This window comes from Budorcas taxicolor, chromosome 23 (genome assembly GCF_023091745.1).
Source record: "Budorcas taxicolor isolate Tak-1 chromosome 23, Takin1.1, whole genome shotgun sequence".
Classification (NCBI taxonomy): domain Eukaryota; kingdom Metazoa; phylum Chordata; class Mammalia; order Artiodactyla; family Bovidae; genus Budorcas; species Budorcas taxicolor.
This window is the reverse complement of record NC_068932.1, coordinates 50,080,147-50,093,538: the sequence shown is the minus strand read 5'-3', so window position 1 is coordinate 50,093,538 and position 13,392 is coordinate 50,080,147. Positions and strand designations below refer to the sequence as shown.

The 13,392-nt window shown below is 54.2% G+C and overlaps 1 protein-coding gene across 1 annotated transcript in view; it reads right to left on the bottom strand.

Moving 5' to 3' along the window:
- JAKMIP3 (Janus kinase and microtubule interacting protein 3) overlaps positions 1–13,392 on the bottom strand; it is a 38,867-nt gene that overhangs the window by 20,108 nt on the left and 5,367 nt on the right. The window contains exons 3-4 of the mRNA XM_052661084.1: positions 1,901–2,116; positions 454–573 (exon numbers count right to left, since the gene is read on the bottom strand). Of these exons, the coding sequence (XP_052517044.1) occupies positions 454–573; positions 1,901–2,116 (336 nt within the window). The remainder of the gene's footprint in view (positions 1–453; positions 574–1,900; positions 2,117–13,392) is intronic.

Genomic DNA, 13,392 nt, shown 5'->3' with positions numbered 1-13,392 from the left:
GAGGTGCTGACACAAGCAGAACAAGCCTTGTGCCCAGGGAGGCCGGCAGTCAGGCCGTGCACCCTGTTCTGCTTGAAAGAGCTATGGGGAGACGGCCCAGTCCGTGAGCCTTCTGCCGCCTGGGAGAGCTCACGGCCCAGCAGCCAGGTCACCGGCGAACCTCTGTGGCCATAAGGACGGACGGTGAGGGCACCTCTAGCAGCCGAGGTCGTCACACGTCTCAGATGACACACAGAACAGAGACACGTGCCCCAGTGACCCAGGGCAGGGATCAGCCAACCAGCGCCTGAGCCCGTGTCTGGCCCCCTACCTGATGTTGTTAATAAAGTTTTGTTGGAAATGGCTTGTCACCATCACTCTTCTTTTCCATGGGAATCTTTGGAAGTGGATGCCCCAGCTCCCCCTCCACGGCAGGCATAGGCCCACAGAATTCAGAGGCCTGAGGCCACCCACCAGTTCGTTCCGTTCCTCCGACAGCAGGGCATTGCGGTCCTCGAGTTTCCGGATGATCGCGCTCAGCTCCGCAATCTTAAGTTGGAAACGCCGAGCATCCTTTTCATCCAACTGCTGTTCCTAAAACAAAAATCAACTGCAAATAACTGTTCATAGACACAGACACAAAAACCATGGCAAGTCCCAGCACACCACAGAAACCAAGGCACGTCTGTGTCACAATGACCCATGATTCTAATGGCTGGGGGAACTGCGGGCTGCACGCTGGGGACAGACAGCAGGAGCAGAACTGTCAAGAGTGCAGACGTGGGGGCGAGGGGGTGCGGATGCAGATGCCGCAGGTGGGCAAGACGCTGAGAAAACCCCAGAAGCAAGCACCATGCTTCACGTGGCCGCTGCCGGCTGCAGCTTTCAAGGCGGGGGAGGACTGCCCTGCACCGTAGCGGGGGCCTCACTTTCCTCGAATTATAATGTGAGCCCAGGAAATGATGTTCAGCTTAAGACTTTCGAAAGTGAGATTCTCAGGAAGAGTGGTCCCTCAAATTGAGTTTCTAAAAGGTCACTTTGAGAGCCACTGGAACTTACTAAAAAAAAATCAATGAAACCATTTGATCTGGTTTCAGAATCTCTGGAGTTAATGGGATCTGTCGGGTGCCAGAGCTGTTTTTAACCCAGTTAAGCCATTTATATAACAAGATTGTAAAATGTCATGCTCCATTCTTGAACAATCACTGCCTTAGGGCTGGCTCGGCTCAAACGCAGCTCTGTCCTCAAAGCAAACAGACGCAAGTCCGGGAAGGACCGGGTGACAGTTCCTCATTCAGCAGGTGCAGGAGAGGCGGGGGGGCCGACCCGGAAGGACTGTGTGGAGGGTCTGTGGAACGGACCCTTTCCAGACTCCTGGGACCCCGCAGAGGGCTCTGAATGAGGAGCGGTGAGAGGAGATGGGTGGGGTCACAGCCCCGCGTGGTCACGCAGCCCGAGGCGCGGACAGTGGCGTGGTCACAAGGAAAGTGGGTGCTGGGCAGCTGGTCACAAGTACAGAAACCACGGTGGGAGGGTCAGGGCCAGCAGAGGGCAGAGCCTGCGTACGGTGATGGAGCTGCCGGGCTACCTCCCCCAGCAGCAAAGGAGGGCCCCTTAGCAACCTGGGGCTGGCGGTGGAGGCGGGCACAACTGGAAGCCTGAAGCTCAAGGCCCATGGGAGGGACAGGGGAGGGCAAGGCCAGTACTACGCTGCGGCAGCAAGGAGGGAAGAGAGAAGTCTCTGGGCCCTTTCAGCCAAGCCGGAGAAGCCGAGGCTCCCCCTGGCCTGTGGGCTGCAGACATGGGCAGAGTCCCCGAGGCTTGGGCTCAGGACTCCCCAGGGAGCTGCCCACGGGACCATGAGCCGCGCACGGGGCAGTCTGGGCTCTGGGTCGGCCGGGCGAGCGTGGGAGGTGCTTACAGGGCTTCCCGAGTGGTCTGAGGCGTCTCCTGCACCGCTTGCGTGAGGAAGCTCCCGCCTGGGGCTGCCCGGGTGCCGGTCGGTCTCTTTGACCTGGGACAGCTGCTCGTCTAGAGCCTCTTTTTGGAGCTGGAGTCTCTGAGCATGCCCGGCTTGAACCCCTAACTCTCTCTCCAGCACGAAGACTGCTCTGTCTTTAAATTTTATCTCCTCCATCTACAAGGAGAACAGAACACAATCACACACGCAGGCAGGTGAGATGCAGTTACTATAGAGACAGGCAGTGACTCGAGCACAAGCATCGGGAGGGGCCCCTGCTGAGCAGCCCTGCCAGCCTCTCGGGCTCTGAGGCCCGGAGCAAAGCCTGGGCTGAGGGCCGCATGCCCCGCCCAGGCCGCTCACGGCTCTGCGGCTCCGACCAGGCGGGGCCGGCTGAGGCTGCCTTCCCGGACGCCGCGCAGCCTGCCCGGTCTCCCGGGCTCCCGGCAGGCCTCCCCTCTCCCCGATGGCCTGCGGGGGCTCCTCAGCCAGCGGGGCCCACAGAGGCCACCTCCACCGCCCGCCTTGCGCTGAGCGCTGGGCAGAGCAGAGCCGCCCGTTCCCCATACCCCATCAACAGGATGAGCGAAGCTCGTGTTAAAACAGGCAGCTGTGGCTGTGGAAGAAAAGGAGCTGTGGGGCCCAAAGCCCTCGTGGCCTCTGTCTCTCCGCTCTGCGGACACCCGGCCTGGGAAGGCTGGATGATAGACGGGGCCAATGCACACGGCCTCCTGCACCGGCCTCTCCTGGCTCCGAGGAGTGGACGGAAGGCAGGGTTCTGCCTGACTGCAGGCAGAGCTACATTTCAAATTCTGCTTCCTCTAAGCTAAGCCTCGGGTTGGGGGGTGGTCCCTGAACCAGCAGGATCCAGACTGCCAGGGGACCGGGGTGGTAGTGGGGGGTCCACAGCCCTGTCCACTCTCCCTAACGTGCTCAAGCTCCTGACAGCGTCTGGCCCTTCCAGACCCCTCCCAGAGGCCACAGGGGTGTCCCTGAGCGAAGGGCAGGCTGGTACCCTGGAGGAGGAGCAGGCAGAACGCCCCCATGCCGCCCGGTCGGTGCTGGGGATGTCCAAGCAGCATCAGGTTCACAAGAGGACTCGAGGTAAGACACACCCCACACAGCAGGGAAGCGCAGGCTGTGCTGCTGCGTTGCTTGCTGTGCAGGGTTTGGAGAAGTTAGTAAGTCAGCCATCTGCTGAAGTCAGCTTGGAACAAAGAGTCGCCATATCTAATTAGCCCAGATCACAGAATTCACGGGCAAGCGATGCACCGAGCAGAGGAAAAGAAACCCTCAGCCGCTAAACCCCCATTGCCCGGAGCACAGGGCAAAGTGGAGAGAGGAAGCCCGCTCAGTTAGCAGAAACCAACAGGCTAGAGAAAACATGGCCCGTTAATACGCGGCTGGTCTCACATTTAGCCCCTTGCACAGACACCTTGGAAACATCTCTGTTCCCTCATCAGGAAGCATGGAAGCAAGGGTCTCCACACACAGTCCCTCTCAAATCAGTGATTTCAGCAGACGGTTTAGACCAGAAAGCTGACTTCCAGGAGAAGTCATCACACGCGCCACGTAGCATGCTCAAGTCAGACGTGGAGCTCCGTGATCGGCCCACAGTGGGATGTGCGCCAGCTTCCCCTGAGGGCGGGGCTGGATCTCTGAGGATGAAAACGCCTCTGAGATCAGTGTCCGCAGGGGCCTTGTGCTCAGCGCCTCATTGCGCCTGAATGCTGAGGGTCTCAACCTGGGTCACGCTCCTGCATCTCCCGGTCCTGCTCTTTGGACTCAGAGACCTGTCTGTGGAGGAAGCGTGGGTGGGTGCATGGCGGGGTCGGCCAGCTGATGGGGGATGCCCTTTGCCACGTGAGGCCCCCACCTCACTCTGGGGGCTGCTTCCAGCTAGGGGTGCAAATTCAAACCCAGGTAACCGGACGGCCAGGGAAGGCTCAGCGGGCAGCCCCGCCTCTGGGGGCTACAACCTTGCATGCACGGCCGCCTTCCTGCAGGTCTTCCTGCTGTGCCCAGTAGGGGCTGTGGGTTCCTGGAGGGCCCGGCTGCAGAGAGCAGGGGTCACGACCCATCCCTGCCTGTGTCGCCAGCCACACCCACATCCACACCCAGTGGACCCCGCCCTCCCTGGAGCCCAGGACGGGGGCTTTCAAAGCTGACACAGAGTCGATCAGGACCGGTCCGTTGGCCCCGGCCACCTGCCCTCACCCAGACTGTAGCAGCGGCTTCCAGTGGGCCTCCCGTGCCCACTCATGCCCCACCCCCGGCCTCACAACACAGCCAGGGAATCAGATCTCACCAATTCCATGCGTCCCCGGGTACCAAGAGCAAGATTCAGAGTCCTTGCTGGAGGCCGCCTGCTTCCAGAGGGGCTGCCTGGCCCCCCCAGCCCTACTCCCTGTTGCGTGGGTATGAAAACCCGGGGGTCCCTGGGACAATGCCCGAGAGAAGGGCACAGGAGGCGCTGAGGCAGGAGCACCGCCCCTGCTGGAGGGAGAGGGCGCCCTTCTCGGACCATCACCCCACCCCCAGCACAGGGCAGGCTCAGAGCAGGTGCACAGAAGCAGAGCCGCAGGGGAGCCTAGGACCCACACTTACCAGCACCAGGTCGGGTGAGGCGCGCTGACATGGTCTAACCACCCCCCTCCCCGAGCTGAGGCTCCCTCCAGCTCCTACGCCCCACAACGCCCATCAGGGATCATCATCAAGCCCAGAACAGCAGCCCCCCCCCCCCCCCCCGGGGACCCTCCCTCCCCAGCTCCGGACAGGTGAGCACACACCTGCCCCGGGAGGACCGCTCCCCAGAGAGTGAACAAACAGCGGCGTGTGAGCGCGGCCTGGTTTGGCCCTCCCTTCTTGGGTTTATAGGATTTTTAGTCTGAGCTGGTATTTTAGTGAGTGCCCGATAGACATCCTCTCCTGATTCCAGAATGGCACAGCTCGAAGGTGCCCGGAGCTGCTCCTGGGGTGAGAGTCCGGCCCCTCCCCGCCCGCAGCAGGCAGCCTGGTCCTCAGGGCAGGTCACCAGCCTGGTACGGACGGGACGCAGGTCACGGGCCTGAGCTCAGTGAGGAAGTCAGAGCGGACGGCTGCTTGGCTTCCACTTTGATAGGAGCCACCCCCCACCCCAGACCGAGCTCTCCAGAGACACCGTGCAGCTGTCCGGGGCCGCCTGAGGGTCCAGATCCCCTTCTGTAAAGTCTGGGGAGCCGGGCGGCAGAGCCATGGGCGCCGTGAGAACAGCAGGTGTGGCCTCACGTGGGGTGTCACCTCCTAAGGTCCCCCGGATGCTCTGATGTGAGCCCCCAGGGAGAAGCCCCAGGGAGTCCCTTTTCAGGAGGGGCCAGCTTGTAGCCCAATTGGCCTCCTGGGTTCTGTCTGGGTGTACCGGCCGGCTACCCATCGCCACCCTCCATGCAGCTTCTGTCTGAGACCTCCGTGACCTCACCTCTGGCCAGCACCCAGCGTCCTGGGGCCAAAACAGGGACCTAACTGTCCACAGCTGGTCTGGCTCCACCCAGTCAGCCCACTCCTGCCCATGCCTGGTCCTGTGGGGGCTCAGCCTCAACCTCACCAGGGCCAGCCCACTGTCCACTGGCTCTGTGACATGGCCACAGATGACCATAGCTTCCCCTTCAGAACCTGTGAGCTGCACTTTGGAAGACCCCAAACAGGCCAGAGCCCCAGGGTGAGGGCCAGAGTGGCTTGGACGAGCAGGCGGGACCCAGCCCGAAATGCCAGCCACAGTGGACACACTGCTGCCCGAGAGCCTCTTGCTTTTGGCCACTTGGGGGTTGTCATGTTCTTTGCAAAGTGGCCGCTACGTGTTGAGGTCCACTCTCTCTGGCGCCCTCCCTGCTGGGCCAGCTGCCAGCAGGGCTGTCCAGGCAGGCTCCCTGGCCCCATGTGCAGGAATTCAGCCCCGGGTTTGCTGAACGCAAACACACTCAGCATCACGCTGGGCAGAGCCCCCGTGCTCGGGGTGCCGGCTGCGCGTGGACACGGAGGCCTGGACCTCCCCTCACGCTCCTCAGCTTCCCGTTCAGGCGGCCCCTGGCCACCTTGGGCTGGGCCACAGCAGGGCTCCCGGGCTCCCCCTTACTCGGCTGCAGCCCTGTGTGTGCACTGGCCCCTGCACAGCTGCTCCCGGCTGCCAGCGCCCTCACACGCCGGGTTCTGAGTCCAGCACTGGGCAGTGCCAGGGACTGGGAGGAGGGGACCGCCTGTCCCACAGGCCACTGCTCCACAGAGCACCAGTTGACCCCAGACCTCCCAGAGCCACGGGCCCTCCTCCCAGGCCCAGGGAAATTGTCACCACCCCCTGGGAGGGCCTGTGCCATAGCCCGGGAAATAGCAATGCTTGGCTTGATGGCTGTAAGGAACTGCGATTATCAAACATCGTCCGAGGTGTTCACAGCCAGGTCTCTCCACGGCGGGGCCCTGAGACCCTCGCCAGCACAGTCACCCCCAGTGAGGAGTAAGTGGATCTCACCGCGAGGCCATTGTCCTCGGCTCTGGGCCAACATCCCTCCTCTGGCCCTAAGCCCCCTGACCCCCACTGGTCCCACATGGTGGCTCAGGGCTGGGCCCTGCCCCTGCACAGCCCCCAGCCCGCTCCCCCTCCAGGCCAGGCCTGACCCAGGCCAGCCTCTGGACCACATCCTCCACCTGCCACTTTTGCCCCCACTCCCCTCTTTCCAACCTCCCGCTGAAAATTCCCCAGCCACCCCATTCCAGCCGAGACCTCCCCATCCCCCCAGTCATCCCAGAAGTGTTCACACGGTGGGGCCGGGCGTCGACCTGAGTTCACTACCAGGTCCAGGGCCAGGACCTCACACCAGCAGGAACCTGAACAGGAAGGCTGAGGAGGTGCTGGGCCTCCGTCGGCTGAGAGGAGGGGGCTCACGGGAGGTGAGAACTGGCGTTCACTCTGACCCCGTTCTCCGAGCTCCTCTGTGTGCTGGGCCTGTGGCTGAGACTTCACGTGTGTTTTTCATTATTTGCTGACATGGCACAGAAACAGAGCATTGATTTATACTGATATATGAGGAAGCTGTTAACGGAGTAGATCCTAAGAGTTCTCATCGTAAGGAAAATCTTTTCAAAATTTTCTCTTGATTTTTCCCTTTTTGTCTCTACATGAGCTGATGGTGCAGACTGGTTGGTTTTTCTATCGCTGTCACTTCCCACTCGAGCCCATGAACCGCAGCACGCCAGGCCTCCCTGTCCTCCACCATCTCCCGGAGCTTGCTCAAACCCATGTCCATGGAGTCGGTGATGCCATCCAGCCATCTCATCCTCTGTCACCCCCTTCTCCTCCTGCCTTCAATCTTTCCCAGCATCAGGGTCTTTTCCAATGAGTCAGTTCTTCACATCAGGTGGCCAAAGGATTGAAACTTCAGCTCAGCATCAGTCCTTCCAATGAACACCCAGGACTGATTTCCTTTAGGATGGACTGGTTGGCTCTCCTTGCTGTCCAAGGGACTCTCAAGAGTCTTCTCCAACACCACAGTTCAAAAGCATTAATTATTCAGCGCTCAGCTTTCCTTATGGTCCAACTCTCACATCCATACAGGACTACTGGAAAACCATAGCTTTGACTAGACAGACTTTTTGTTGGCAAAGTGATGTCTCTGCTTTTTAATATGCTGCCTAGGTGGGTCATAGCTCTTCTTCTAAGGAGCAAGCGCCTTTTAGTTTCATGGCTGCAGTCACCATCCACAGTGATTTTGGAGCCCAGAAAAATAAAACCAGTTACTTCACTTTTCCCCCATCTATTCATCATGAAGTGATGGGACCAGAGGCCATAATTTTAGTTTTTTGAATGTTGAGCTTTAAGTCAACTTTTTCACGCTCCTCCTTCACTTTCATCAAGAGGCTCTTTAGTTCCTCTTCACTTTCTGCCATAAGGGTGGTGTCACCTGCATATCTGAGGTTGTTGATATTTCTCCCGGCAATCTTGACTCCAGCTGTGATTCAGCCAGCCTGGCATTTTGCATGATGTAATCTGCATGTGAGTTAAATAAACAGGGTAACAGTATATAGCTTTGTCATACTCTTTTCCCAATTTTGAACCAGTCTGTTTTTCCTTATCTGATTCTAACTGTTGCTTCTTGGCCCACATACAGGTTTCTTAGGAGGCAGGTAGGGTGGTCTGGTGTTTCCATCTCTTGAAGAACTTTCTACAGTTCGTTGTGATCCACACAAAGGCTTTAGCATAGTGAGGGAAGCAGAAGCAGATGCTTTTCTGGAATCCCCTTGCTTTCTTTTTGATTCGCTGAAGGTCGGCAATCTGCTCTCTGCCTCCTCTGCTTGTTTTAAACCCAGCTGGTCCATCTGGAAGTTCTCGGTCATGTACTGCTGAAGCCTAGCTTGGAGGATTTTGAGCATGACCGTGCTAGCATGTGAAATGAGCACAGTTGTGCGGCAGTGTGAACATTCTTTGGCATCGCCTTTCTCTGAGATTGGAAAGAAGATTGACCTTTTCCAGTCCTGTGGACGCAGCTGAGTTTCAAGTTTGCTGGCACTGCACAGAAACACAGCACTGATTTATGCTGGTGCACATGCGAGCTGCTCACAGAGGTCTCAGGAGTTCTCACCGCAAGAAAAAATTGTTTCAGATTTTCTTTTGGCTTTTCCCCTTGTTGCCTCTATGTGAGCTCGGGGATACTAACCAGACTCACGGAGGGAGTCGTTTCACGCACGGGTTAGTCAGACCACCATGCTGTTCACACAGTTTACACCTACACAGTGATGTAACGTAATTGTGTTAATTATATCCCAGAAAAGCTGAAAGATTACCTTGTGTATTCTGTGACCTGATTGGGCTTTGGGAACAATGCTGAGGTGGACGGAGGTGGGGCTGGGGACGCTGGGTCCTGATGCCCGTCTGGGCAGCGCCTCATGGACCGGCCTCCAACAGCGACGCCTGGTGGAAGCGGCGGGAAGTGCAGTGGGTGGAATGTGCGCTCCACCCGGTTCCCTGCCCGCTGGACTAAGAGGGAGGCGGAGCTGTGGGCCCCCGGGCAGGCGCGGGGTCTCAGAGAGGAAGCACTAGTCTTCTTGCTGTCAGGCGTGTATGTCATCAGTGATACACATATAATGTGTGTGTGTGTGTGTGTGTGTGTGTGTGTGTGTGTGTGTGTGTGTGCTTAGTAACTCAGTTGTATCCAACTCTTTTGTGACCCCACGGACTGTCGCCTGCCAGCCTCCTCTGTCCATGGGATTTTCCAGGCAGGAATACTGGAGTGGCTTGCCATTTCCTTCTCCAGGGGATCTTCCCCACCCAGGGACTGAACCTGGGTCTCCTGTACTGGCACGTGGATTCTTTACCATCTGAACCACCAGGGAAGCTCATATGTGTACGTGTGTGTGTTTGTGTGTGAAATACATATATATGTACACACACATATACATGAAACTAAAGGAGATTCCCCACAAGGATTATGGATTCTAAAGGGAATAACTGCAAAAGACTCTAAAAAAAGCAAAACACAAAATTAGTTCCTTTTCTAAGAGCGCTGGAGCCTTGGAAAGCTGTCTGATCCCACAGAGGTGCGTGCCTTCGTCTGTGACTAGGCCATCCTATGACTCTGAGGAGACAGGTGTTTACCTGGAGAAAACTGTTAGCAATGCAAACACTCCCTCCAGGTCAGTTCAGTTCAGTCACTCAGTTGTGCCCAACTGTTTGTTACCCCATGGACTGCAGCACGCCAGGCCTCCCTGTCCATCACCAACTCCCAGAGTTTACTCAAACTCAAGTCCATTGAGTCGGTGATGCCAACCAACCATCTCATCCTCTGTCGTCCCCTTCTCCTCCTGCCTTCAATCTTTCCCAGCATCAGGGTCTTTTCCAATGAGTCAGCTCTTCACATCAGGTGGCCAAAATACTGGAGTTTCAGCTTTAGCATCAGTCCTTCCAATGAACACCCAGGACTCATCTCCTTTAGGATGGACTGGTTGGATCTCCTTGCAGTCCAAGGGACTCTCAAGAGTCTTCTCCAACACCACAGTTCAAAAGCATCAATTCTTTGATGCTCAGCTTTCTTTATAGTCCAACTCTCACATCCATACATGACTATTGGAAAAACCATAGCCTTGACTAGACGGACCTTTGTTGGTAAAGTAATGTCTCTGCTTTTGAATATGCTGTCTAAGTTGGTCATAACTTTCCTTCCAAGGAGTAAGCGTCTTTTAATTTCATGGCTGCAATCACCAACTGAAGTGATTTTGGAGCCCAAAAAATAAAGTCTGACACTGTTTCCACTTTTTGCCCATCTATTTGCCATGAAGTGATGGGACCAGATGCCATGATCTTAGTTTTCTCAATGTTGAGCATTAAGCCAACTTTTTCACACTCCTCCTTCACTTTCATCAAGAAGCTCTTTAGTTCTTCTTCACTTTCTGCTATAAGGGTGGTGTCATCTGCATATCTGAGGTTATTGATATTTCTCCCAGCAATCTTGATTCCAGCTTGTGCTTCTTCCAGCCCAGCGTTTCTCATGATGTACTCTGCATACAAGTTAAATAAGCTGGGTGATGATATACAGCCTTGACGTACTCCTTTCCCTGCTTGGAACCAGTCTGTTGTTCCATGTCCAGTTCTAACTGTTGCTTCCTGACCTGCATACAGATTTCTCAAGAGGCAGGTCAGGTGGTCTGGTATTTCCGTCTCTTTCAGAATTTTCCACAGTTTATTGTGATCTGCACAGTCAAAGGCTTTGGCAGAGTTAATAAGGCAGAGATAGATGTTTTTCTGGAACTCTCTTGCTTTTTTGATGATCCAGCCGATGTTTGTGGCCTTGCAAAAGATCTTTGCCAGGTAGGGAACAGAAATCAATTCAGATCAAATCCTGTTCGAATCAGTTGTAGCATTTACTTGTTTCTCGTTAGTCACTGATTTAAATAAAAATTTTGACATGTGTTCAGAGCATATTTTTACAACCATCATGATTATACCCTCTGTTACAACTTGTCCTCCAACAGTTAGCTATGATCCCGATAAAAATTTCAATTTTTTTTTAGGAAAAATGATTCTAAGGTTTCCATGGAGCCTGAAGGAATCTTTAAGAACACAGTGGGAGGACTTGCTACTCAGAAATTCAGCTGATGGTAAGACTGGAGTGTTTCCTATAAAATAGGCTTGAAATGGGACAGATGATGAAAAAACACCCTCTCATTTAAGAATACTTCATGCATGGCAGAGGACTGGGGGGCAAATGGTCTTTCTAAGAGCTGTTATGTGACATTCCTGGCTGTCCAGTGGTTAGAACGTAGGGCTGCCACTGCAGGAGGCGTGGGCTTGGTCCCAGATTGGGGGCTGCTGCTGCTGCTGCTGCTGCTGCTAAGTCGCTTCAGTCGTGTCCGACTCTTGCGACTGCATAGACGGCAGCCCACCAGGCTCCCCCGTCCCTGGGATTCTCTAGGCAAGAACACTGGAGTGGGTTGCCATTTCTTTCTCCAATGCATGAAAGTGAAAAGTCAAAGTGAAGTCACTCAGTCGTGTCCGACTCTTCGTGACCCCATGGACTGCAGCCCACCAGGCTCCTCCATTCATGGGATTTTCCAGGCAAGAGGACTGGAGTGGGGTGTCATTGCCTTCTCCAGATTGGGGGTTAGTGGGTGGGAACTAAGATTCTCCACACCACGCTCCACGGCCAAAAGAAATTAAAAAAGAATTGCTAGAACAACTGTATGTCCATAAGGAAAAAAACATAAGTGGGCTCTGCCTTACACATCTCACACAGAGACACTCACACACACACTCAGAGACACACACACACTCATACACACACTCACTCATACACACACACTCATACACACACATTCACACACACTCACTCATACACACACTCATACACACACATACACACACACTCATTCACACACACTCATACACACACTCTCATACACACACATTCACACACACTCAGACACACACACTCATACACAGATACTCATACACACACACTCACACACACTCACTCATACACACACATTCACACATACTCACACACACACACACTCAGAGACACACTCACTCATACAAACACACTCATACACACACACACACTCATACACACACTCATTCATACACACACATTCACACACACACTCATACACACACATTCACACACACTCATACACACACATTCACACACACTCATACACACACTCACTCATACACACACATTCACACACACACTCATACACACACATACATACACACACACACACACACACACACACACACGCTGCAGCAGGGTGAAGACCTGTACATGAAGATGAAATTATAAATGTTTAAAAACATAAATCTTCATGCTTCAGAATAAAAGAATTTCTTAAACAAGACACAATGAGCACCAACCCTAAAGGAAAAGCCTAATAAGTCAGACTGCTCTAGAATCTAAACCTTCAGCTCACAAGCATCATCACTGGGGACACAGAAAACCCGCAGAGGAGGGGAGACACTTGCTCGCATTTTTACGTAAGCTTTAGAGTCGGCTCGCGCCTGCCTGCAAAGCAGCCTTCCGGGGTTCTCCTTCCGGAGCCTCCTGCGTTGACTCTTCATGCTAATTTCGGGAGAAGTGCCCCCACAATGATCCTGGTTCTCCAGTCCACGGACGTCTCCACTTGGCTCATCCGCAGCTCCTCTCAGCCGCGTTGTGTATCCACAGTTTCGGTGTACGAGTCTTGCACGCCTTTTGTTAAACTTACCCCCGAATCTTTGACTGTATTTTTGCGCCACTATGAGTGGAATTTTAAAGCTTCGTCCTGGACGGTAGCTTGTGTATAAAATATGACTGCGTTTCGAGTACTGTTTCTGTATTTTGCAACCCTGCCAAACTCATTCAATAGCTCATTTGGGGGAATTCCTTAGAGTTTTCTACCTACAAAGTCATGTCACCCACAGAAGACAGTTTTATTTTTTTCCTTTCCAGTCTGATGGTTTTTAATTTCATCCTTTTGCCTTAGCCCTGACTTGAATTCCTCAGTGGAAAAAAGACAAAAAAAAAAAAAAAAGAAGATGAAAGGAAAAATGTCCCCGAGAAAATGGCAGAACCTCTTCCAGTTCACCTTAAGGTAAAGCCCTTGTCACTCAGGGGGACCCTCCAACGTGAGAGACAGCAGCTGGGATGAGACACGGCACAAGAGGCTCTGAAGTACACAGACAATGAAAGGGACAGAGACAAAGCTGTAAGCTAAATGCAAGCGTTATATTTCTTATATAAGAAATATAAGTATTATATTATTCTCAGGGAAATAAGATAACGTTACATCTATGAGTAAGAGGGGAATGACCAAACTTTCAGAGCACAAACATCTGGAGGATTAAATTATGAAGGCAGAAACAAAAATATTAAACAGAAAAGTTCGATGAGAAAGTCTAGGGCATTCCTTAGAAAGCAGAACCGAAAGCCAAGGCTGGAGAGAAAAGGAAGAGA